This window comes from Nannizzia gypsea, genomic scaffold (genome assembly GCF_000150975.2).
Source record: "Nannizzia gypsea CBS 118893 supercont1.9 genomic scaffold, whole genome shotgun sequence".
Lineage (NCBI taxonomy): Eukaryota > Fungi > Ascomycota > Eurotiomycetes > Onygenales > Arthrodermataceae > Nannizzia > Nannizzia gypsea.
Genome location: NW_003345193.1, coordinates 605,566 through 630,452, shown reverse-complemented (window position 1 = coordinate 630,452; position 24,887 = coordinate 605,566). Strand labels below are relative to the sequence as shown.

The 24,887-nt window shown below is 47.4% G+C and overlaps 12 protein-coding genes across 12 annotated transcripts; 4 read left to right on the top strand and 8 right to left on the bottom strand.

Moving 5' to 3' along the window:
- Positions 1-1,251: 1,251 nt before the first annotated feature.
- Positions 1,252-3,498, bottom strand: MGYG_08482 (fungal specific transcription factor domain-containing protein; the record flags this gene model as incomplete). Its single annotated transcript, XM_003169528.1, has 2 exons — positions 1,252-2,532; positions 2,587-3,498. 2 exons carry the CDS (start codon positions 3,496-3,498, stop codon positions 1,252-1,254), a joined length of 2,193 nt encoding a protein of 730 aa, XP_003169576.1.
- A 1,637-nt stretch (positions 3,499-5,135) lies between these two features.
- On the bottom strand, positions 5,136-6,794 carry MGYG_08481 (SGE1; the record flags this gene model as incomplete). The annotated part of the gene is made up of 2 exons (XM_003169527.1): positions 5,136-6,584; positions 6,645-6,794. 2 exons carry the CDS (start codon positions 6,792-6,794, stop codon positions 5,136-5,138), a joined length of 1,599 nt encoding a protein of 532 aa, XP_003169575.1.
- Positions 6,795-8,516: 1,722 nt separating this feature from the next.
- On the bottom strand, positions 8,517-9,017 carry MGYG_08480 (hypothetical protein; the record flags this gene model as incomplete). Its single annotated transcript, XM_003169526.1, has 1 exon — positions 8,517-9,017. The coding sequence occupies one exon, from the start codon at positions 9,015-9,017 to the stop codon at positions 8,517-8,519; it is 501 nt and encodes a 166-aa protein (XP_003169574.1).
- A 496-nt stretch (positions 9,018-9,513) lies between these two features.
- On the top strand, positions 9,514-10,023 carry MGYG_08479 (hypothetical protein; the record flags this gene model as incomplete). Its single annotated transcript, XM_003169525.1, has 1 exon — positions 9,514-10,023. The coding sequence occupies one exon, from the start codon at positions 9,514-9,516 to the stop codon at positions 10,021-10,023; it is 510 nt and encodes a 169-aa protein (XP_003169573.1).
- Positions 10,024-10,830: 807 nt separating this feature from the next.
- On the bottom strand, positions 10,831-11,744 carry MGYG_08478 (hypothetical protein; the record flags this gene model as incomplete). Its single annotated transcript, XM_003169524.1, has 3 exons — positions 10,831-10,848; positions 10,916-11,054; positions 11,197-11,744. 3 exons carry the CDS (start codon positions 11,742-11,744, stop codon positions 10,831-10,833), a joined length of 705 nt encoding a protein of 234 aa, XP_003169572.1.
- A 589-nt stretch (positions 11,745-12,333) lies between these two features.
- MGYG_08477 (sterol 24-C-methyltransferase) lies at positions 12,334-13,609 on the bottom strand (the record flags this gene model as incomplete). Its single annotated transcript, XM_003169523.1, has 3 exons — positions 12,334-13,228; positions 13,297-13,331; positions 13,406-13,609. 3 exons carry the CDS (start codon positions 13,607-13,609, stop codon positions 12,334-12,336), a joined length of 1,134 nt encoding a protein of 377 aa, XP_003169571.1.
- A 489-nt stretch (positions 13,610-14,098) lies between these two features.
- On the top strand, positions 14,099-15,268 carry MGYG_08476 (pre-mRNA-splicing factor slt11; the record flags this gene model as incomplete). The annotated part of the gene is made up of 1 exon (XM_003169522.1): positions 14,099-15,268. One exon carries the CDS (start codon positions 14,099-14,101, stop codon positions 15,266-15,268), a length of 1,170 nt encoding a protein of 389 aa, XP_003169570.1.
- A 332-nt stretch (positions 15,269-15,600) lies between these two features.
- MGYG_08475 (hypothetical protein) lies at positions 15,601-16,089 on the bottom strand (the record flags this gene model as incomplete). The annotated part of the gene is made up of 3 exons (XM_003169521.1): positions 15,601-15,701; positions 15,763-15,954; positions 16,011-16,089. The coding sequence occupies 3 exons, from the start codon at positions 16,087-16,089 to the stop codon at positions 15,601-15,603; spliced, it is 372 nt and encodes a 123-aa protein (XP_003169569.1).
- Positions 16,090-16,387: 298 nt separating this feature from the next.
- On the top strand, positions 16,388-17,963 carry MGYG_08474 (hypothetical protein; the record flags this gene model as incomplete). Its single annotated transcript, XM_003169520.1, has 3 exons — positions 16,388-16,543; positions 16,620-16,760; positions 16,825-17,963. The coding sequence occupies 3 exons, from the start codon at positions 16,388-16,390 to the stop codon at positions 17,866-17,868; spliced, it is 1,341 nt and encodes a 446-aa protein (XP_003169568.1). The 3' UTR covers positions 17,869-17,963.
- An 841-nt stretch (positions 17,964-18,804) lies between these two features.
- Positions 18,805-19,522, top strand: MGYG_08473 (hypothetical protein; the record flags this gene model as incomplete). Its single annotated transcript, XM_003169519.1, has 4 exons — positions 18,805-18,951; positions 19,020-19,120; positions 19,184-19,306; positions 19,375-19,522. The coding sequence occupies 4 exons, from the start codon at positions 18,805-18,807 to the stop codon at positions 19,520-19,522; spliced, it is 519 nt and encodes a 172-aa protein (XP_003169567.1).
- A 604-nt stretch (positions 19,523-20,126) lies between these two features.
- MGYG_08472 (mannan endo-1,6-alpha-mannosidase DCW1) lies at positions 20,127-21,630 on the bottom strand (the record flags this gene model as incomplete). The annotated part of the gene is made up of 3 exons (XM_003169518.1): positions 20,127-20,693; positions 20,753-21,456; positions 21,525-21,630. The coding sequence occupies 3 exons, from the start codon at positions 21,628-21,630 to the stop codon at positions 20,127-20,129; spliced, it is 1,377 nt and encodes a 458-aa protein (XP_003169566.1).
- An 801-nt stretch (positions 21,631-22,431) lies between these two features.
- On the bottom strand, positions 22,432-24,879 carry MGYG_08471 (6-phosphofructokinase; the record flags this gene model as incomplete). The annotated part of the gene is made up of 3 exons (XM_003169517.1): positions 22,432-23,568; positions 23,629-24,087; positions 24,139-24,879. The coding sequence occupies 3 exons, from the start codon at positions 24,877-24,879 to the stop codon at positions 22,432-22,434; spliced, it is 2,337 nt and encodes a 778-aa protein (XP_003169565.1).
- Positions 24,880-24,887: the final 8 nt, after the last annotated feature.

The window sequence follows — 24,887 nt, the reverse complement described above, 5'->3', positions numbered from 1 at the left end:
AACCACATTGAAACGATGAAGCCGTCCATCAACACTGAAAAAAAAACCCCCCCAGAGAAGCGAAGTAAAAGAAAAAAACGAAGCCAGAAACAGAGTTTTATCGCGTGAGGCTCCCTTTTAGGCTTAGCGAAGGCCCATCGGCTCCGCGGCCGGCAGGATCCATTATACTAAACTTGATACGGCTAAGGTGGCTGGACTTTCGTCGAGCCTGCAGCCAATTGCGAGGATGCATTTTCTCAGCTAGCCTCCCCTTGTGCACACCGAAAGTCCAGCCAAAATGCCACTCGGGTTCTTTCCTGCAGTCGGGCTTTCGGCTAGGTGCTGCATACTCCGTACAGCTGATATAACTCTTTGACCGTACGGCGTATAGAAGCCCGCCTTTCTTGCGGCTGCTTCTACCATCGGAAAGACGGGAGAATCATTTAGCTCATATAAGCTTTGGACCCTGTGCTCTAACGTCGTTCACATGACCGTGTCTCGCCAAGCATATGGTCAAAACTCACCATGTGATAACACTAATACACTCTTGGCAGGTAATCAAAAGATATCATTGGACAACTAACGCCAATCATATATGATACAAAACCCACAGTGGGGCTTATTGCCGCTTAGCGCTTGACCCCTGGGACAAGCCTCTGCACTCCCGTCGGGAAGACACCTAGGCAATCAGAGACGCTGGCAGCACATCACTGCAGTCTCAGAAGACACACGCTGGTGAAACGAACTCGTAAGAGCCCATCTCTCGCAGCGGTAGGGCGTACTTATTTTCTATACCCCTTATATTATACCCCCATCTTCCCACCGCCGTTCTACGACAAGGTGATCGCCACAACGACATGATGATATAAGTGGCGGGATCCCCTCTTCCCAAGTTTCACTGGTGGAGATGAGTTTAGGTCACCGCGATTTTCTGATCGATTGATCGGTATGTGGATATTTCCGTTGCTGCTTCCATGTCACCAAGTATCCATTAATTCTAAAAGTAGTATAGATTCCCGTAGTGGTCAAGTAGCTGTTCCATGTTCTATGGAGTATATCCGTCTGCATTACCGAATAATGGGGCCGAAGCTTTTCCGAGGTAGATCAAGTTTATCCAAAGCTTCCAAGGCTGCTTGTGTTTTCAATATGTGGGGTTGAAGCAGAGGCCAAGTACGGGGGAAAGTGAAGATATGTAATTTGGAGGGCATATACTGTTATAGTAGAGTTCGTATTATACATTTCCATCTCATGGGCATCATGACACAACACCCGTTACATCTCGAAATTTATATCCGCTGCCGATCCTTGTAAGAGGGTCTCCCATTGAGACCAGTCAACAGGGTAGTCCGGAAGCGCATAGGTTGTCGCAGCACCGGAGGAAGGGATGTTTGACATCATCCCGTGATTATTGGATATTCCGTATGTGGGTACCGCCATGTTGGCAGGTGGGAATAGCGGTTGTGTCGCTGAAATCTGGCTCTGACCACCAGCTGGCAGGTATGTTTGGGAAGTGTTTTGTCCACCGGTAGCCGCTGTCTGAGGTGACGGTGCCGATGATTGACTAGTAGATGCCGTGCGCCGAGCTCGTAGGGGTTCGATAAAGAAAGGGGTTACAATGGGCTCTTGGTTAATGCCGCCTGAAAATTGCGCAAGAGCAGCCTTCCTTGCATCCCAAGCCTTTAAAGCCAGGTTTCCAATCGCAATGTAAAGCGGGTTCTTGGTCTCTGACAACAGCTCTGGTTTCGAGGTATACACGTTCTCAAGTTCCTGCCATGCGCTGTCAACCTGTTTCCCTTCCGTACGTGTCTGAAGCTCGATTAGTAGGTGGATAAAGGCATGCCACTGGAAGTGTGCACTGACATGCCAGTAATATCGTTGGACCCCTGGATCCAGGCGGAAAGTATGGTAGTTTGCTATTATTTGTAGGGTATCCGTGAACAAAGCATCGCGGACCTCTTGAGATTTCTGGGCATCGGCTGAGAATGAGCGTGCGCGGAATCTCAGCATTATAATGCAACTGTAGCCGACTATCCAAGTCAATAGGTGGAAGGATATCGACGTATCGCAATATTGCATATATTTGCTTTGCAGAAGTGCCTCCAAGCTGTCAATACGTTTGAGTCGGTCACTCAACGTCACTGACTGGTCGGTCACTGCTCCCCATGCTCCGTCAAATGTGTTCCGAGTAGCTAAGTCCCGAAGTAGCAGGCCTACCTCATATCGCACCAGACAGAAGCTCATTTCCGTGATACCTTTGTGTTCTATCGGTAGGTCTCGCATGCCGGGGGTAATTTCAGTGTCGTTGACGTTTAGCGGAAGTTTGGTATCCCAAGAGGAGCCAGCGGCTAGGGATGCGCCCATGCCGCATAATTCCCCACAGAGACCGTCAAAATAGACTGTGGGCCACCAGAGGCGCCGCCGCATCTCAACTTCAAATATAGGCAGGCCAAAGCGAGCGCCATCCCTGTGGAGTCCCAAGCGTTGTGCTATCCGCATCGCTACACCACTATACACCCACAATGTCTGTGCGTCTACAAATTCTCTTAGGGAAAGCTGAATTCTTGTCATCAGTTAAAGACAACGTATAGGTGTGACCATAATACATACCAAATATAAAAGGTAAGCTCGGTACACTGTCAAATCCAAACTAGTTAGGAAGTCTGCCCTGGCCAACGCACGCTTGGCTCCCAGATGGAACCTGCCAAGTAGCGCCTCTCGTGTTTCCCCGAGTCGAGAAATACAGTCATCTTCCCGCAAAGAGGCAACCGCACATGTATAAATCCCAAACATGAGTGCCTCGACAGGTTTGGAAATATTATCCAAGTCTGATGTTGCATCCAATATCTGTTGCTGGACGGTCGGCTTATGGCACAACTTCGTCACTGGGTCCATATTATCGATATATATTTGCCATAGCTTAAATACCTGTATTGTATCAGGATGTAACGCGCGTAAGCTGCCCGATCCCCCAGTAGATCCAGAAATAATGAATTCACCCCCATCTGAGCGAGGAGAATCCTCCGTTGACTGGAAAGGGTCTCCGCTACTGTCGCCAGCTGTGTCCAAAATCGTATCGGGATCTCCAATCTCACTGCTCAAATTCACCCATAGGCTGTTCTCGAGAAGTTGTGTCTTACCATCCCCGATTATCATTCGGCTAAACTGGTTTTTCAATTCTCCCTGCTCACTATCAGGCTCTGCTTTACTACCACTGCCAGCGGGTGTTTCTGAAGCTGCAGGATGGTTATCGGGCTTATTTTCGTCGATATTGTTCACGTCCACTCCCAATCCAACGAGGAGCTCTTCGTATTTGCGCAGCCTAGCAAGCAGGGTTTCCTCCGGGGACCTTCTCTTGCGCCGTTTTGGAGCTGGTGGCGGGCGGTATATACAGTTGATCTCATACCTGCGGCAACCTGAACATGGGCTCTGACGGTCACATTTGACCTTGCGCTGCTGGCATAAAACACAGGCATATGGCTTTAGCTGCGGAGGGGCATCCGCCGCCACTACCGACGCCATAATGTGTGTATCAGATCACGATAGGGTATTTTTCGTAAAAATGCAGGGCTTATCAGCCTATGATTCTCTCCTGCTAGTGTAAGAGGCAGCTTCTCTCCATGCGCATCGTAGCAACATCTTCCACCGTCATTTTCTGCACTTTAAGAAGCGCGACTGGAAGGTTTTCAGCTGACGAAAAGGACAGTCACGTGTTCCACCATTTTCCTTACATAGCTGGAGCCTTGACTCACTGTCAAATAGTGTTGGAGCCAGTGTTTGGTTAGCGTATCACAACCAGCATCATGACTCCTTATCTTAATTTAATTAAATATTGATTCTATAGATAAATAGCTATTGTATAGACACCAGATCTTCAAGGTCCCATTGATTTAATTATTTGTAATTCTACGCACCTACGTATTTGGCTGCTGAGTCATCATTATACTACACTTTTTCTTGGCGTGCTATAATCACATGATACTTTTTTTTTAGGCCCCAAAGTTAAACTGCTTGAGCCTCCAAGATCTATCAACGTCCAGCTCTACAGAGTGTGTGCTGAAAACGCAGCATCAGCCTGACTCACTCGTTTGGTCCAAAAGGGGATCAACATAAACCATATGTCAATACGCTTTATGATATGATATATAGGATTATATTGGATAAATGGGGGTAATCAAATTCAACCTGCAAGACCGCAACAAAACTTATCGCAAACGAGCTTCGATACGCATCTCCCCCTGGCCTTTATCGAGTTGGATCGCTTAATGTGATTTCCATACGTGTCTCCAATTTTGGAAGTACAAATACGGGCAAAGTAGGCCCACATTTCCATGGGGTCACCAGGGATGCTGTCTTTTCGTCTAAGAGACAGGTGGGTATAAGTGGATTTAAGTATGAAAACATAGTGTGCCTTCATCATCATGTTGTCAAGATTGTGTACCCCACAAGCTCATAAGGATTTCAGGGACGATGGTCTCAGTCCATGTGCACTGTCAACTACACAATTCCTAACTTCTAGTTCAAGGTTAACCTGACAACTTCCAGAATGTCGGTGACGCCAAAACTGTGGACCTGTCGAGAGGTACGAAGGAATCTAAAATTGTCAAAATTAGTGACGGGTGTTCTATATACTTTGTGTGGGCGATCTCCCGAGGTTGGGACTCCGATCGTTAGTGATCTTGACTTTGACTAGTAAGAGCTTAGCTTAGCTTAATGTGATGTCTTTATTAACTACTATAGATGGCTGAATACTAGTTTCAGTAACAGTAAAATGGCAGTGTCGCAGTATAAGAGAGTGGGTTATATATATTGTTGACTTTTATCCAAGGCCAGAATCCAGTTTCTTAAAACTATTCGATACTTAGCTAACTAATCATTCTCGCCTATCGTGACTATGTTGATATTACTTGTCTCGTCAGACCCTCCGGCCAGAAGTGAAAAAGTGCTCATTATTCAAAGCGGAAAATTCCCGCGTCAGTAAAGACTCTGAATCATAGGGGTTATGTGTGGATATGTACATTATTCTAGCTAACTATATATATTATTAGTTATATCAACAAACGGACCCCCAGCCAACTCCTAATAATGCGCCCTTGTATCAATATAAATCCAGAGGAGAGTGTGGAAGTAAGTTCATGTTGTCATCACAGTCAAACCACTTATGCTTTTTCCTGTCCCTTGACGCTCTTCCACTCAATGGTGAGCGCACCTAAAATAGCAACGCACGACGTTGCCAGGGCAATGTAGTAAGTTTTGACCACCGCGTCGTTATACACTTCCAATACCTGTCTGAGAGTGTTTGGATCCTTAACCAAGTCTCGTATTGTGGTGGCGCCAACTTGAGCGAGCATGCCGGCGTCGAGGCCAGAAATATGGTGGAGACCGGAAGTGAGCTCATTGCTGAAGATGTTTTGAGCAACAGCAATAAATATCGTTCCACCAAGCTGCTGAGCGAAGAAAATCAAAGAAGAGCCAATTGGCACGTCAGACTTGGATAGCACTGTCTGGCATGCGACAGAGCCTTGCTGCATTCCCATTCCCAGGCCTATACCATAAATTACCTGATAGCCGATCCATTTTGCGTGGCCAGTGTTTGTCTGGAAAGTGGTTAAGAGGCCTGCGCCCACAGACGAAAGTACGCAACAGGCGATCATGAAGGGGGCATAATAGCCGATTGCTGTGACTAATCCCCCACTCATAATAACTCCAATGACGAGAGACAAGATTGTGGGGAGGTTCATGATTCCAGACTTGACAGCGCTTACACCTTTGATAGCCTGGAACCAGAGGGGGAGGTAGTAAATGATTGTCATCATAGAAGATCCGAGACAGATTGTAAACCAGAAGGCTGAAAGGACACTTCGCTGGACGAATATACGGGGTGGGACGGTGGCCTCTTCATTGCGCCAGATCTGTATAGCGATAAAGGCAATGAGAAGGATACCGAAAATAACAAACAATGCGATGATTCTCCCGCTGGACCAAGGGTAAGTTGTACCCCCCCACTGAAGGGCAAGAAGTAGGCAAATAATGCTCGGCAAGAAACAAAGAGTGCCCAAGGGGTCCAATTTAAGAAATTGTTGGTATAATGTCAGGTTTTCTGTACTCTTTCGAGGAATGTTGATGCGGAGGAGGAAGGTGACTATAATCAAGGTAACGGCCCCAATGGGAAGATTGATGTAAAAACACCATCTCCAAGTGACTTTGTCGGTAAACAAACCACCAAGCAACGGGCCTGCAACAGAAGCAATGCCAAACATGCCGCCCATCAAGCCAGTGTACATAGGCCGCTTGCGAAGAGGAACAGCATGGACGATGATAATCACTGTCCCTGAGAAGGCACCAGCTGAGCCAAGACCAGCAATAGCTCGGCCAATGATAAAAGCGGTTGAGTTGGGAGCCGCGCCGCACACTGCTGATCCAATTTCAAATATCACGATGGCAATAAGATAGACCCATTTAGGTGAATAAAGCTGGTAAAATTTGCCAAAGAGCAGCATAAAAGAGCATCCAGTGAGTAAGTAGCTGCTGCCATACCAGCCGATGTCATCGATGGAATGGAACTGATCTGTGATTCGCGGGATGGCAGTAGCGATAATAGTTCGGTCCTACAGTGACGTTAGGAGAATGCATTATGGATTATCAAGGGTTGAAAGGGATTAGCTTACCAAGGCGATAAGGAACACAACTAGGTATAGTGCTACCATGATCGGGATAACTTTCTTTGCTGACGGGTACTGGGAGTCATCTCGCAGGACAGCCTTCTCACCAGTGCCACTGCTTTCCTCGTCGAGGGAACGGTTCTCGGGCTCCCCCATGGCTGGAAGTGAAGCAACGGATACTCGTCAGTAGGTAGTATGGAAAAATAGGCGTATCAGCCAGTCTGATTGGGGTAACAATGGTATCTGGTCTCGAATACTTTGTATTTTGAAACGGTCTTGGTGTGCGAGGTATAGTTCCACAACATGCTGACAGGCACGCCATGACTGTTTATATACTGCGGCTTTTGAATGATTCTTTTTCTATCCCGGCTTCAAACTAGCTAACACTTTGAAACAGGCCCCGAGTTGGTCTGTCTGCCTGAGCTAAAGGGTGGACGGAGAAGAAAACTTGATATTCTAAACTCCGACGATTGGGCCCTTCCTAAGGTTCGGAGCGGAGCACCTTTAACTTCGGCCCCGAGACGGAAGTTCTGGGCGCCGACATCTCGGTGAGGAAATTACAGAGGCTGGTGTATCCGCAGAGGCTGGTGTATCCGAGACGGTAATAACATTGGGTCCATCTCACAGCTGATGAGTCAAAATAGCTTCATAGGCACCCCATTGCACGTACGGCTGAAAAAGTACTTGTTGATGCGAGCTGAATTAATAGATTGAGTTGAAAAAGATGAATATGGGAGGAAAAAAGGACGAAAACGCTGCTGACTCAGCCGGAAAGTCGGCGTCTATTAAGCTCCGACATGACGGAAAAAGTCTTGACTTTTGACGGCTTAAAAGCTTAATCTAGTTGTATCTTTAGCGCATTGCGTTCTGTTTTTCTTTGATTGGATAGACGTTTGTGATCTCTCTCCATCCTGACAGGAAAAACAATAACTCGTGGAGTTTACGGAGAGTATGGAAGAGTCTTAGATAAGTTTGCTGGTATTGACAGTCAAATTTCTGCTCTGCATCTTCTACATTCTCTCCCTTGCCTCGTAAGGGGTAAGCTCCTAAGATGGGGCTTCCTTTTCCATCAACCCCATTGCATCCTAACTTGGGTTGGATCATTGACAATTATCCATCGTTTGTACATGCTTGACTTACACCATCGTTTAATATAAGTACTGGCCCTATATACTACGCCCTATAATGCCTGTGACAAATGTTGCTAACAGAACCCTGATGGACGAAAGCCCAGCGAGGGAAGTCTGAGGAATTTTCAGCAAGGCTAAGGGCGGCTCAAGAACATATTAACAGGGCGCCTGGGAAGTCAACTTACTAGGGGCGCATTCAACGGACAGGGGTTCTTGGATTGCGAATTAATTATTTTTACCTGCAAGAAACGAACGTCCTTTCTAGTCGCAGCCAGAGTATCTGTTATCAGAGAATTGGGCTGAGCTATCGAATATGACCTTGTATATTAGATAGGATACTCTATAAGCCTGCCTTTCGAAATGAAATACATGTACCTGGGAATACAACCTAGTTATTTTGACCATGCTAAGGTGTTTGAACAAAACTCCAGGTTGGATGACATTTACTGAGATTTGGCTATGCAGTAACCAGAAATAGTTAAAAACGATCTGACTCGACTGTGTATACCCTTAAGTTCAGCATAAATGGTTAGTTTACAATATGCCCCGGAGTACCTCCCATGCAAACAGGGTTTCCCGTACCTCGCGAGATTGATAGAATCATACGAGAAAACACTCACTTGGAAAGATACCCATCCCTACTGGCTTTCCAAAAATTGGATATCAAATCCGCCTCATTATTCAGTTCATGTGCTTGTGGGTTTGCTTTGCTTCCTCTTTAAACTCCAACATTCCATGCATTATTCAGCTAGTCTTGCCCTTTGGGAACGAGTGTATATCTTAGGGACTTTGGCGTGTCTACCTTAAGCTTGAGAACCATGGTAGGAACGCCGCTACTATAGGGCTCGGTGACCCAATAGAGTCGACGGTTATCCGCTCCAATTGAGAAGAAATTGCAGTCATAGGATGTATGATGAATCTCATTTACTCGGGCCAACGAGGGGGTGTCGCTCAAGACAGCGATTGCGCCGTCCTTGATCTCTGGAAAGTGGATATATTTCTTGGTGTCTTCGTCTCGAATTACGTGAAAGGCAAAAGCCAACGTAAATTTAGTTTGCCAAATACGCCATTTATGGCTGGTGTTCAACTTGAATTCGACGATGCCGTCAACAGGACTTGTGCCAACCGATGCGAATCGACCAGTAGAGTTATCGCTTATTGTATAGATGCCATTTTGGATATACTGATAGTCTTCAAAGGACAGACAAATCTGTACAAGAAATAGTAGGATGAGACGTGAGATGTGCATTGTAATTGAGGATTGGCAAAAGAGAAGGTATAGTATAGGAACCCAAGTCAAACGTGTTGAGCAGTTATGAGATTGAGACGGCGTCACAACGTTATATAGACATTAAAGTCATACAATCCGCTTGATGCCGCTTCGAGCTGGCCCGGGATGAACCGAACCGGAGCGGGTGGCCTAGTCAGGACTGCGTATCTCGCTTTTGCCTATATGTATCCCAGCTAGGGGGATGCTGCATTGTTACCTCGTATAGTTATGTATATGCTAATGCGAGCAAGACGGATATGAACGGTGATGTCTCAGTACAATCACCAGTTCAGCATTTGGACCCTGAAAACCCGGAACCTGAACATCTGGCCTCCGCAGAGCATTCGGTGGTTATTAAAGGACAATGAATCCTCCTATGTTATCTCAATCTGTTATCTCAATCTCAGCGGTATACAATCCTCTATTATATATCCTTTCTCTTCGATCATTCAGACCTCAACCCAGGAATCCGAAAATGCAAATTGCTCTAGCATACATCTTTCTTTTGGCAGGTATAGCCCATGCCGCTAGAGTATCTGTTTTCTCTTTTATCACAATAATAAGCCATAGGTATGGCTTAACGGCTGAGTTCGATTCGGCTCGAAAGCTCGTTAAATTCATCGAAAGCGACGATCGCAACCAGTTCTTCATGGACCGGGTTGGTCCAATGGCCGACGGATTGCACATCGTCCAGAGCGATGATCGGTACAACCAAACGACGAACCACATTCGCTTCCCACAGGCTCGGGATGGAGAGGTTGCAATCCTGAACTCAGAGTGGGCATCGACATTCCTCGTCGAAGTGCACGAGGACGCTGTCTTCTCATTTATTCTCCTCGACCCTTCTAAGCCAGGCTCGACGTTAGCATGGACCGTGGAACGCCACAGCGTCAACGATCCGATGTTGGTTTTAAAGCTAAGAACCTATGACAGCAAAGCCAGAAGTCAACAATTTAGCATCATTTCGAGGTGTGAAGAAGATTAACGGATTCTGGTGTTAGGGTCAGTGAAGGAGGGTTAACGGAGCAACTAAGCAGTATAACCGGAGGGGAACATCACTATTGTTATATTATTGCCCACATTGTACAACTAGTTATTGAGATATCAATGTTGCAACGTTAGATGTTTAGAAAAAACAAAGTTTAGCTTCTCAATCTAGTGGGCAAAGCTCCTATTTGCGTAGGTAGTTAACTAACTAGTACATAGCTCACCTTCAGTCAGTTGTTGACTTTAGGCAAGTAAAGGAGCACGGTCACCTTAACGGGATGGCGTAATGAGATAGCATCAAGAGAATCGCCATTGGTTAGATAAAATAGGAGATTCCCTTCCTATACTATATTGTCCTGATTAGAAGGTGTTGGAATACTATCATCCTTATGATCCCGCTGCCTTTCTAGGTACGGTGTCTAATAATACCAACAGAAATAGGTGTTCTAAATAAGTCGCAAAACTCGGGCACTAAGGAATGAATCTGTGCTCCTTCGGTATTAAACCTGATATAAGTTTTGGTGGTGTTATTGAAGTTTTTGGCGAGCCTGGTGGGTTAGGAAACTGGGTAGATATAAGAGCTACTATAATAAAGAGTACTTTTCGAGCTTTAAGAACGTAACTAAGGGGATTATGATAGGTAAAATCCGTCCATTAAGCATAGGGCTCCTTTTAGATATTTTAGAGAATGTAAAAAGATGCTCACACAAGATTAAAGTATTAGAAGTTTCCCCTCTCTTTGTAGCCATAGCTCTGCTTAAATTGTTCCTCTGTGTTTGATTCTCTTGGCTTCTCCTCCTAAAACCTAGGAGTAGAAGACTCTCTATGCTCTATTAGAACTTGTTCACATATATTCACAGCAAAGGTTCATGGTTCTAGGACTACCTTACCTTAAACTTTGAAAAGTGAGAGTCTCTTTCTCTCAGTAGGTGTTCCTGTATTTTATCCCTTAACTTCTCACGCTGGGCGGCCCGGCAGTCTTTCTTATGGATTCTATGGTGCTCCTTGCGGCATTCAGGTGAGCAATATCTATGAGACGTTAAGAAGCAAGACATTATTAGCACGCTGTCTTTGACAAAACCTTGAGATCGCTACCATCACCCTTTCAAACTCCTAATACAAGGCCTTGAGTCAAGCCGAACAGGGGAAGTGCAGGAAGCGATTAACTTACCGAACTACCTTACAGCCGCTGCAGAGGATGAGGTCCTCAGTGTTTCCACACTTCATACACGAGGGAGAAGACGGCATGACAAGGCCAGAAATATAGGTATCGCGTAGCTCAGCTGTTAAACGACCAGCCTTTTGGTCGCAGGACCCGGCGGTTCGACAAATAGGCACACCGTAGCCCCAGACAGAGCGACGGATAGGATCAACAGTCCCAACTTCAGGGGAGAGAAACGAGACGACCACCAGGTTGAACGTAGAAGCTCTGACACCGCAAAACTGGCAGTCCCAGGGCTTCATGGTAAGAAGATCGGCGTGATGGCGTGCAGCCAAGTTCGCGACAAAACGACAGGCCAGGTGGGCAGATTCAGGGGTATGGCCAAAACCAGGCAGGCAGATGGCTCGGGGGGCATACTCGGCAAAGGAGAACTTCAATCCGTCTCCTCCATTGACTCCTGGATGGCGGACACCGCAGAGTCCCTCGTAGATAAATGGGACAAGCTGTTCAAGGGGGCTAAGGGTTTCACTGGGAGCTTCACGGGAGGGACGCGGCATTTTGATATTTCTCATTTGGCGCCGAGAAGGTCCAAAGTACGCATCAAAGAAGATAGGAGAAAGAGGATATGAGAAGAAAAGAGAAGTGCAGTAGATGCAAAGGGGACACCACTACCTCTTCGTAGTTTGTTAATAGCCTGGGAGTGGTTTCAAAAGAGGCGGGAAAAGGACACTAAAACAGGTGTTTGTTTATTGTGTTCTTCCAGAGTGACAATTTGGCAGCCCTAACATTTTTACCCTTCCAGACAGTGAGATATACTTTTAATAAAAAGGCCCCTATTCTAGGTATTTGGGTATCATTTTGCCAACAATATGGCGGCATATATTAAAGAATTATAAATGAATAGAAATTGGATAATTTTTTGTACCAAATAACCAGTAGCCATATAATCAATAGGGGAAAGAAGGAAGTGAACAGGCAAAAAAGTGTCATGTTTGACCTAGTATTAAATAGGCATATTCAACAAAACATGTATATGAAAACATAAGAAAGTAAAAGGGAGGAAGGGGAAGATAAAGATGCAAATGTGAATCATCATGCAAAGTAAACGTAAGGTAACGTATAGACAACACAGAGTAGGTTGGGTATTTACTCTGGCTTCTTGCCAACCATGAGGAACATAGGGGTGAATAGCTTCATCTCTCCACCCTTGACTAAACAATCGGCAGCATAGGCAAGGCTGTCTCCAGTCTTCTGGGAGCCCTTAGGGAAGAGGCCAACCTTCTCCATGGAGCCGAGGAAGCGATGGACGATGGAACGGCCCCACCAGGTCATTCTCATGATAGTGAAAACATCTCCAAGGGAGGACATGTGCTTCCAGGAACCAGCCAGAGGGTAGTACCAGGGGCTGGGGTCGGGGCGGTTGGCGAGATCCTCTACTTTGAGGAGCTCGAAGCCGGCAGCCTTCATGGCCTCGACGGCAACGGATTCCTTGACCATGTTGGAGATACCGTCTCCCTGTTCGATTCCAAGGCGGATCTCTCGGTGAACTGGGTCATCGTTGTTATATTTATCCGTCATAACCCACTCATAAACACCAAACACACCACCTGGCTTGAGAACCTTGAAGATCTGAGAATAAACACCTTCTAGAGAGGGTGCATGAACGGTAGCCTCGATGGCGTAAACGGCGTCAAAAGTGTTTGGTTCAAAGGACATTTGCATAAAGTCACCCTTAACAAAACGCAACTGTTTGGAGAGGCCTTCCTTTTCAGCGTAGTGGGTGGCACGCTGAATCTGATAATCATTATTGTTCAAGCCAACAACATTGACGCCAGCGAATTTCGCTATCTCTCTAGCGGGGCCACCGACACCGCAGCCAACGTCAAGTACCAGCTGGTTCTCCTTCAGGCCGATCGAGTGTGCTAGATAGTGTTCGTGTCTGGCAATGGCTTGACGGAAAGGTTCGCCGTAGGCGAAGCGGCAGAAATGGAATGAGGATCCCCATCCGTACTCGTAGAAATCGGTGGCTAGGTTGTAGTAACTAGATAGGATTGTCAGAACCCCCCCCGTTTCCTTGCAAATATATAGATAACCGGCGGAGAAACTTACTGTCTGGTCAGAGTAGCATATTCAGCTCTTCGTGCCTAAAGAATGCCACGCCACACTTAGTATTGCGTTCACTTGAGAGTAGGGGGGTTAGTTGGTGGGGATTGCGCACCTCTCTGGTCTCTTCGGTCTCATCAGCAGAGAGCTTCTCATCCCAATGCTTAAAATACTCATCAACAGCAGCCTGCTGGGCCTTCTTATCCTTTCCCATCATGGCGGCAAGGCCACCCTGTGCCTTAGAGGTGTTTCCATGCAGGACCTTGTTAAAGGCGGCATCACGCTCATGGTTCTCGGCTTCAAGTTGAGTAGACGACATCGTGGTATATATTATTTATTTTAATTCCTTTCAGATCAAGGTAGACAGTGGGCAGCAACAGCCTTCAAAGATGTTAAATATTAGGCGAAGGGGAAAAAAAGGGGGTTGTTGTGAGTTGGCAATTTGATATCTTGTTGTTCGCCTTCTTGCATCTCGAAATGAAAAGAAAAAAACTTTCCCAAAAGGGGCTTTGAGTCTTGGCATCACAGCTGTCCACTTTAGGTTTAGCCCGTCAATTAGTCATGTGATGCGGAACACGGCTCTTCCTTTTTGGGAATCATGCCATTACCATGTGATAGTCATTACTAAATAATTATTAATTACATGACTAATATAAGTGACTAATGATAGTTACTAATCATATCTCGGTGTTCGAAGAAAAAAGAATCAAGAGAAACAAAACTTGTGGGAAGAAACGAAACACCAGAGAAGACGAAGATAGACAAAAGAGAGGGGAGACTGGGCAGTATAGCTCTCTTGTACGCGAAGATGCCTCCCCAGATCAAACAAGATATCAACCGGTCAGGATGGGAGACCACCGATTTCCCCTCCGTGTGCGAGCAATGTCTCCCCGAGAATCCCTACGTCCAGATGCTCAAGGAAGATTATGCGGCGGAATGTAAAATCTGCACCCGACCCATGACCGTCTTTCGATGGAAGGCAGACCGGACGTCTCGAACGAAGGCGACGAACATATGCCTGACATGCGCGCGGCTGAAGAACTGCTGCCAGTGCTGCATGCTAGATCTCTCATTTGGTCTGCCAATCGTCGTTCGAGATGCCGCTTTGAAGATGGTTGCTCCAGGTCCACAGAGCTCGATTAACAGAGAGTACTACGCCCAGGAGCACGAAAAAGAGCTAGAAGAAGGCAGGGGAGCCGTTGAAGAATATGAAAAGACAGACGAGAAGGCGCGAGATTTGTTACGGCGGCTGGCCAACAGCGAACCCTACTATAAGAGACAGAGGAGACTAGAGGCTAGCGGCGAGGCCGATAGCCCCAGCACGGCAGCAGGCGGAGGACAACAGTCTTCTGAGCAGGGAAGGATAGGATACGGACCTGGCCCTGGCCCTGTGCGGACAAGTGACTTCCGCCGCGGTGCGGGTCGGGGCAGAGGCAGTGGCCGAGGCCGCGGAACACGACCATATCCCCCTATATCTCAGCGACCTCCTGGACCCCAGGACATCGAACCACCCACAGATCCTAATATTACCTCCCTCTTCATTACTGGGGTGGAGGACGACCTTCCCGAACACGCCCTCCGCACATTCTTTACTCCCTTTGGAACCATCAGGTCCCTGGTCTGCTCGCATAGATCGCATTGCGCATTCATAAATTATGCATCGCGGGAATCAGCTGAAGCAGCGGCAGCCAAGTGTCAAGGCATAGCGGTAGTTCAGGGGTGCCCACTACGAGTTCAATGGGGCAAGCCTCGTCCTTTGGATAATATGGAGAGAGACGAGCGGATACAGAATGCACGCCATGGAAGGCAGACAGTTGCTGCCACCAAGGGTGGAGGACATAGAAAAGCGATTGCTCAGGGCCCATCTGCAGAAGGTGTAGATGGAGAGTCAGACGTCAAGACTGGTGATCAGAGTTACGTCGTGGCTCCGCCGCCTGGCCGTGGAGAGGTTCAGTACGCGAGTATGGCCGGGGATTGATACTGGCTATTATTTTCTTTCCAATGGTTTTCTTTTTTTATTAATGTGTTGTTACTTGGGGGCAATCGGCGTCTTTCGTGATGGCGTTTATGTAATGAAGAAGTGTAAAACTAGGAATCATGCAAAGAAATGAGATCATTTAATAAGATACAGTTATCTTTGACCTTTATAAGTGTATCAAGACAGTCTATGGTACATGGCTAACTCGAAGTGGAATGGTATATATGTAAACCGTCAAATAATGCATCCAAAAGCCTCCATTCCAAAAGCCGATTATTCCAATTGATATCAGGATTTAACAATCCCCCGCAACATTTAGATGCCTATCAGCTTTATGAGGAGCAGCATCCCTTTCCAACCCTGACTGGCTTCTGACCAGCGGCTTTTATAGTATCATTATCTCCGCGCTCCGTATGTTCATGTATCCGCAAAGCTGTGAGTAGAGAATCGGTTAGATGCAGTTCAAACACCACAGTAGCTCATCGGAGACATACAATATCGATCTACCTTCTCTCCGCCCTCTTCCCTAGTGTCTATCTTTGTCCCCTGGACGATATTCGTTTTAAGTATATGCGCCGTCTCAAGTGCATGTTGAATTTTCATAGGAGTATCAACGCCGAGCTGTCGGTTTTGTTCGAACTGTTTGCGGGCTTCTGTTCGGGCAGCATAAAGGACGGGGTAATCACCTATACAGATTTATTAGCATATTAAGCACATTTGATCCAGCAAGGAAATCGCATACCGTTGAATGCGATCCGAGTAGCCCGAAGAAGCTGACGGTATGCGCTGAGGGCGGATACCGGGTTGGTTGCCGCCGCCATAGAAATTTCTTTAAGGAAGAAAATAATACAGAGAGTAATATGAGAAATATAAACAGTCACTGAACAAACCACCTGGTTGCCTCCGGTTATTAAACCAGCTATTACTTTTAGTGTTAACTCGTCCCTTCTTCGTCTTTTCTTCATCTCGAAAGTCGAGACGACGCTGACCCAAAACGGACTAGCGCCACATTCGTGATTTTTTTTTTTATCTCTTGACAAAAACTTCATCCCACTTTGAATAGCGAAAGAGGCAGAGACGAAGAGATTGATAGATCAGACAAGTGAAGACCACGACAAGATGTCGACCACAGAGGCTGTTCACCTACCGCTCCCGCGCCTCCCTGAAGGCTGGGCTGCTGAAGACAAGGATTTCAAGGCCGTGGGCTGCTTGTCCGCTGCGACCAGACGCAACGTTGAGCCCGTTGGACCGCACTTTTTGGCCCATGCCCGCCGTGTAAGTCATGCCAATTGCATAAAATAGTAGCATTATAACGCTCATTTTTCTAATGTGTATATTTCTATGTTTATAGAAGCGTCATAGACGAACTTTCTCTGAGGATGAGCGAATCCTTGCACAGGAGAATGTCAAGAAGATTGAGGAAGACGATGCCGACGAGATCAGCGAGCCAGAAGACCCGATGATGCTACAGAGAGATGCTAAAGACTGGAAGGTGTGTAGTCAGTCGGATATTTTACCATTGGATATTGTTGCTAACTGCTTCATTTGCTATGTAGGGACAAGATCACTACGCTGTGCTCGGTCTTAGCAAATACCGATGGAGAGCTACCCCCGAGCAGATCAAGAAGGCTCACCGCAAGAAGGTCCTCAAACATCACCCCGATAAGAAGGCTGCTGCGGGTGCTGGTGATGAGAATGACAGCTTCTTCAAGTGCATTCAGAAGGCCACTGAAATTCTACTCGACCCTATCCGCCGACGTCAATTTGACTCCGTTGATTCCGCTGCGGATGTTGAACCGCCACACCCTAAGAAGAAAGGAGACTTTTTCAAGTTGTGGCATCCGTTCTTCAAGGCTGAGGCTCGTTTCTCCAAGGTTCAACCTGTTCCTATGATTGGAGACGATAACAGCACAAAGCAGGAGGTCGAGGCTTTCTACAACTTTTGGTACAACTTTGACAGCTGGAGGTCCTTTGAGTACGAGGACGAGGATGTCCCAGATGACAATGAGAACCGTGATCACAAACGCCACATTGAGCGTAAGAACGCCAACGCCCGTAAGAAGAAGAAGACCGAAGACACTGCCCGACTACGACGAACTGTTGACGATGCCCTCGCCGCGGACGCACGTATTAAAAAGTTCCGCAAGGAGGAGCGTGCAGGCAAGGACAAGCGACGACTCGAGAAGGAGGCTGAAGCAAAGCGACTAGCGGAAGAAAAGGAGAATGCCAGGCTTGAGGCTGAACGGCTAGAAAAGGAGCGCGAAGAAGCCGCCAAAGCTGAGCGAGCTGAGGGTAAAAAGGCCAAAGAAGCCGCCAAAAACGCTGCTAAGAAGAACAAGCGTGTTCTCAAGGGCAGTGTGAAGGATGTCAACTACTTTGCCGAAGGGGATCCCTCTGCAGCTCAGATCGACAGCGTCCTCGGTGATGTCGAGCTGATCATGAGCAAGATCAACAACGAAGAATTGGCCACTGTTGCATCAAAACTTACTGCTGCCGGCAAAGATGGTGCCGCTGTGAAGGGCGTGTTTTCCGTAGAGGTCACCAGGCTTGTTGGATCTGGGGCCCTCAAGGAAGGCGAGATAAAAGTATTGGTCGGTTAGATTCCTTTTCCCTTCTCTTCCTTTCTTGATTATGGAGCAAAAGAATCGACTTCCTGGTTCAGATGAGATATAGATGGCAACGAACTGGCTTTTATGATAGTTAAAAAATACTCTCAAAATAATGATATTTCTGCCCAAGCTAGATTCTCTAGATTTCCTGGTAGGATAATTCTTCTGTAACAACAAAAATCCTTATTCGTATTACAGTAACTCCCTCATGGTTATCAAAGAGTTAGTTGGTGGCCACCCCTTTCCTTGACTAATTCAATTCAACTGGGCAAGAAATCCGTTCGCTTCTCTACCGTCAACATCGTCAACACCGTCTTCCAGCTTGCCCTCACACAATATCGATCACCAAACCACTGTGGTTATCCCACTCTTCTCCAGTCTTTTACCTATCATTGCGTAAGGAATGATGCAAGTGGCACGTCTGGCCGCCTCGAACGACCGTCGTCTAGAAGAAGCTTATACCCCAGTGCCATTTGACTCCCGAGGAAGCTTTATGAAGTCATCACCGTCAACAAGCAGAGCAGCGCAAAACTAGGAGAAACCGGTCGGCCCCCTTTGACCTGGCTGCCCATTCCATGGCACAGTTCCCTTGCCTGTGAGGCAGAAGACCCCAGTCAAAGGCCGCCACCGGGTCTCCTGTTTAGTTACCTCAATTGTGGATTAGCTATGCTATTGAGGCAAACTCCTCTCCCCTTCTCCCTTAAAAGGAGACTTTGCCATCAGATTCCGCGGATTTTTCACCTCTTTTTAACACGTTCTGGTTGGGATCCTTCTGTTGTCCACTTGAAATTGAAATCTCAATTGGAATATCCATTTTTTACTTATTGGCATACCGCTTATTGGCAAAGACAACGGCCTCTACGGCTTCGAACTATACGGAATATCATCTAGTTTGAAGTGTAGTACCTGATAGAAAATACCGCCAGTATGGGACTCATGTCCGGAATTGTCCGTGCAGCTTTGATGGGCAGCCGCTTGATGCAGTTTGCCTGTGCTGGTATCGTTCTTGGAGTCTCTGGTTACTTCGTCAATCGTTATGAAACCAATGGCCATCTCAAATATTTTATAATTATTGTCTGTGCCTCCCTGGACTCTTCGTGGCTTACACTGGATGGTTGCTGATAAGGTTGTTCGTGATGCAGGCCTCTCTATCAATTTTCTTCTTCCTTCCAGGCCTGCTCTCGCCTATAATCAGGACACTAGGATTTATGACTTTCTTCATAGACCTCATTTTCTCCTATCTGTATGGATGAACCATACCTCCGTTGGATATTACACTTACTAAACGATTCAATTACAACTACAGGTGGTTGACTGCCTTCATATTTGCCGTACAAGACTACAGCAGGAGTGATTGTGCCAACAATACGCCCCGAGGTGGACAATGCAAGTACAAGAGGCTTATTGAAGCCTTCACCATAGGAGCAATGTTAGTATTTCTCAGTTCCTCCGTTCCAAGTCTTCAAATAAGTGTGGCTATTGACTGTTGATTCTTAGGTGGTTCTGCATCTGTTCCCTAGTCCTAGAGGTAATGAACGTCATGAGCCATCACCGCGAGAAGAGCTCGTATGATGGTGGTCATCATAAGGAGATGCGTCGGTCTGGTGATACAGCCCGCAATGATACGTATGGGCGGCATATCTAACCTGTGATTCCATTCCACTGCCCTCTTAGCTAGTGATGTATACTGAGGTGCCAATGGTCACTAAATGTATACATCCAGGCGGGATGCAATGGAGCCATGTCAAATATGAAATGGGATGTGCTGGGAAAGAGACAGGTATGTATTTACCAACGGGCTATTGGAGATAGGTGGTCGATGCTGTTGGCAGTGTTCGAATGTGTTACAATGCAATGCCCTCTTTTGACCCATATGTCTTTTGTCATAATCTATAATATCCAGGTGGCGAGGTGGAAGTAGTAGGTTGGGGGATCCGTTGTCCTAAAAAGTGTCACTCATTTTGTGGCTTAATATGTTATATATCTCTTGTGTGAAGTCTGAACTTTTAATTTCTAATGCAAGGCATGTTTTCAATACCTTTTATATCTTTTTGGAGGGTAAACAAGTAAGATGTAATATGGATTGTGTTCACTATGGAATTCATTGAACTAGTAAGCAGCAATAAATATTTACAGTAGTGAAAGGGGCAAAAGAAAAGGGAGAGGAAAGAACATCACGAATAAACCTGATAAGAGCGAGGTAAACGCTCAGAAAACCGATAGATAGTTAATGTAATGGATGGGAAGGATCATCCAACAGCCATTGAATATGAAACTCCGCATAGAGTGCAGAGCATTAATAGCGTAAGGATAGCTGCTCCAGCTTTATCCGAACCCGTAATAGGCCTGGGTATCTTAGGCCCATCGCCTTTCCCTTTCCCAGAGCCTCCTGGACCGCCCATGCTTATTCCGCCGGTAGATTGGGTGACGGGGGGTACAGCCTTACGGATGAGATTGGATTGAAAGATTTCCATAGCAGCCATCTGTTCGCCTACCCCAGTGCTGCCGTCAAATTTTCCGAATGTCCACTTAAGCCCACATGCTGTTCCATCGTCGCCTCCGGTGCATGCCTCTGCTGCTCCTCTGGCGCATGCTCGAAGCCGGTGCATGATGAAGTTTGTTGAAAAAGGGGCAAACTGAGTACTAACTGCCATCCAACGGGCGAGATAAGCTTTGAACGATCTCTGGTCTGTCTCACAATTGCCCTGTTCCTCGCACGAAATCTCAGACATGACATAAGTTTCAGGATGGAAGAATGGGCGGAGGCCATCGAGAATCCCTTGTACTCGTTCTTCCCATTTGGGACTACCGCTGGTCTATTAACGTTAGATATATAGTTCACGAGGTGAGGTAGAACAACGTCACTATAACCTACATAGTTGTACATGGCAGCTGCTCCGAGGAGGTATATTCCAGCGTTATAAGTCCACTGGAGCCTGTTTAGCTCTGTACAGTTCAATGTGTCACTTGAGCCATCAAAGAACTGATAGTTCTCGTTTATTAGTCCAATAGCCCTGGACCAATCCCACGCCTTCTCTGCCCACTTTGCGTATGTCTCGTTTCCGGTATACCTAGCCAGCCGAGCACCCATCTGAAAGAAGGCACCGTTTGATATTGTGTTTTTATAGTCGAACCCTCTGTTAAACCGAAAGATCTGCCACTTTAAGCCTCCGCCACAAGTTGTGGTGTCCCAGCGAGGAATCTGCGAGTTAAAAACAGCTTCTACCAGAGAAAGCCACTGCGGCTTATCGGATGGGGGGTTAGGAAATTTCCGTTCAGCGGCCGACATGGCCGCAATGGCCCAGAATGCCTGATCATCGTTCCCTTCAGTCAAGGTCTGGTTGGGAGGCATAAAATTGCTATCTGGGCCAACTTGCCAGAGCATTCCTTCGGTGACAATGTCGTTCCACTGGCTGTCTCCCGTGTAGAACCAGTAATCAATTAAGCTGCCGAACATAGCGCCCGTTTCCCACCAGTAGTAGGGGTCGGGCAGGTTTCCTGGTACATTTCCTGGTTGATGGCCGGTATAGTACTTCATCATCCCCTGGGCAGCTGTCTTTGCGGCGAGTTTGATTGACTCTGTGTATTATAAGTAGCCATGTGGTTAGTCTTCTAGCACACTCTATCGGGAGAAAGAATATACCTACCATCACTTTCCAGATCAAGCTTAATCGCAGTCACAATCCAGGACTGCAAGAGAAGAAGCAGGATCGCCCACCGAGAAGATAACCAAGGCATATGCTTCAGCGCCATGTCCAAGAAACCTTTATCAGCAGCTTTTCGCCAGCGTCAAGGTACAGCCTGTACGAGCTGGGCGCCTCTTAGTGCGCATGAAGGCCAACAACCTGGTACGAAGCGACTATTACAGCGAGTCTAGCTTATTCTTAAGCATAGACAGCGTGAACAGCCCAAGGTAGATGTATGTATGCAGGGATTTTGAGGCTGTAGAGGTCGAAGTGAAGTCGTGAAGTCGAAGCGCATGAAGGCTAACAAGAATCGACGATGACTTCATCCGCAAAAGAGGAAGAAGAACCAAAGAAAGGGGGAAAACTCTCCGTCGCACAACAAAATTCGTCTCTCTCGATGAAGTGGTCACCTTCTTTTTGAATTTATTTCATTATATATATATATGCATATATGTATCATATATACAGGTATATGCATAGAATAAACGGTATAACTGAGATAGTTATACCTATGCATCCTTTTTCTGTTTTTTGTCATCGACAGCGGCAGAACGGACGTCATCCCGCTGTCACCAAGCGATACGGTGTCACAGATCAGCATCACCAGCATACGCACCAACAGCCTCATCTGTGTCCTGTTCGATGTCAGAACAGAAGAGAGATGTCGTTCAAATATATATTCCACTAGCTATGAGTTTACGTGGTGGATTCGCTAGGAACAGAGCCGATTGGCGCGCAGATCATGAGCTATACGAGGAAAATGATATCACTGTGTCCTTGGGTTCTACATGGCTATATATCCAAAGGTTGACATCTTGAACGTAGAAAAGGAGATGAAAAAGGAAAAAAAGGGTCATTCATGTCGGTCTCATGCGTCATTCATCTTCTGGTTGCCATTGGGCCGGCCGCTCAGAGTATCAACCATTCCCCGCAAACTGAGCCAGAATTCGTTCTTGGGGCGTCGATGCTCCCAGTCGGTGTCCGTCTCTTCCAGGCCATATTTACCTCCCAGGGGAGTGAAGACTACCTCACTACCTCGGATACCAATGACAACGGTGGACATGTCGTCGGCTGCGATCTCGTCACGGCTCTTACCAGCGTACTCTTCAAAATGCTGGATGCATTTGAGAGACATGCGAAGGGCACGAATACGGTCCATGGGCGAAGGTTTTCCGCCCTGCTGAAAGTGGCCTGGGACTGCAGAGCGGGATTCGAAGCGTCCCTTCGCTTCTTCCTTAATCATGTCAGCAATCACTTGGGTGGTGTATGTCGCGGAGGCACGCTCGTTGCGTAGGATGATCTTGCCGGCGTGGTTGGCGCCGCGGTCAGTAGCGAAGCTTTGTCGTAGATTCTCGATGTCGTGGGCAAGCATATTGATGTTGATGCCTTCTTCGGGGATATAAACTGCGTACGCCCCGACAGATAGACCAGCCATGGTGGCAATGTACCCGGATCGCCCACCTTGCGTCTCAATTACAAACACTCGCCGACGAGAAGAGGAAGCCGACTGTCTAATGACATCGCAGAAGTTGACTAGCGTGTTGAGACAGGTGTCGCTGCCTAGGGAGTATTCTGTTCCGGGGACGTTGTTGGAGATGGTAGCCGGTAGCTGGACAATAGGGATCTTGAACGCATCGTAGTCCTTCCTTGCCTTTCGCAGTTGGCTTACGGCAGTAAATGCCTCGAATCCTCCAATAACGAACAATGCATCAAATTTATAGAGCTCAAAGCATTTTGCAGTCGTTTCCATGTCCTCTGAGGGGAGACCGCGGTTAGTACCAATTTCTGAGCCACCCTCGTTGACCCACGAGTCCGACTCAAGCCATTTGACTTCTCTTACTGAGCCCAAGGGTTTGTCATCGTGGTGTCGACAGAGACCCGGGAAGCCATTGTATATTCCAATGGGCGTGTGGCCACGAGCCAGGCAGTATGCTACGGCGCCTCGAGTAGCAGGGTTCATTCCACCCGCCGGAGCTCCGACATGGATAATAGCGATACGCATTCTCTATAGGCAAGTAAATGGTCAGTATCTCGATTTAGTGAGGGGAACAAGCCCGAGCCATACCTTCGCCTCTGGAAGTAGCAGCTTTGGGTGATGTGGCGTGGTAGTATTGATATATGCCCTGTGGAGAGCCATGAATTCGGAATCTCGCAGCGCCATAGCGGTAGCAAAGTCCTTCTTTGCTATGGACTCTGACACGCTTTTCGTTACCCTTACAGCCTCTATCAGGGAAGTCCTTTCGATTTTGTTCTCTCTGATAGTGATCATTGGAGAAGGAGAACCCGGTTTGGCCTCCAGGACGGCCTTGACGGCTTCAATGCCCTGAAGTGTAGCTAACCATCGGTCATAGGCACAAGCTGCGCCTCCGCGCTGTGTATGTCCCAAAACGGTGACTCGGGTGTCTAGCTGCAGCCGGTCACTCAGGATATCCTTGACCTTATTGGACGTGATCTTTTCAAGGTTGCTGTCCTGTGCGCCCTCAGCGATGATAACAATAGTTCGTCGTTTGCCTCTTCGTCGGTTCTATAGACTGTTAGTATATTGAAATTCCCATACTGTCGTAGCAAGCAATACCTGAGTGATAATATCACACATGTCATCCTCCCAGCCGTCTCTAGGAGGCATCTCGGGAATGAACAGCCAGTCCGCTCCAGTGCTGATAGCAGCCATCAATGCCAACCATCCGCAATGTCTACCCATGACCTCGATAACGAAACCTCGTTGGTGGGACGAGGCGGTGTCAAAGACCTCATCTACAGCTTCACAGATCCGATGCAGGGACGAGTAACAGCCGATAGTAGCATCGGTTAGGGACATGTCATTATCGATCGAGCCCACCAGTCCAACGATATTCAACGACTTGAAGGGCTCGACCTGTTCCAAGGTGAGCTCTCCCTTCTCTACCAGCTCTTCCAGCAGGCCGGGCCACTCGGAACGAAAGATATCTGCTCCGGTCAGCGAGCCGTCACCACCACAGACAATAAGGGCATCGATCCCGCGAGTGACCATGTTCTTAGCAGCCTTTAGTCTGCCCTCGCGGTCTCTAAAGCTCTTGCACCTAGCCGACCCGATCAACGTTCCGCCACGAGACAGCCATCCCCGGACATCTTCCCAGTACATCCGCTTGAAGTAGTCACCTCCCTGCACCAGGCCATCGTACCCTTCGTGGACAGCGTAAGCCTCGCAGCCACAGTGAATCGACATGCGGATGACTGCTCTCACGGCCCCGTTCATTCCAGGCGCATCTCCCCCGCTAGTTAGCACTGCGATGCGACGCTGCTTCGCTGGAGCCGCCACTGGCGTAGGGGCAGCCATCTTGGTCT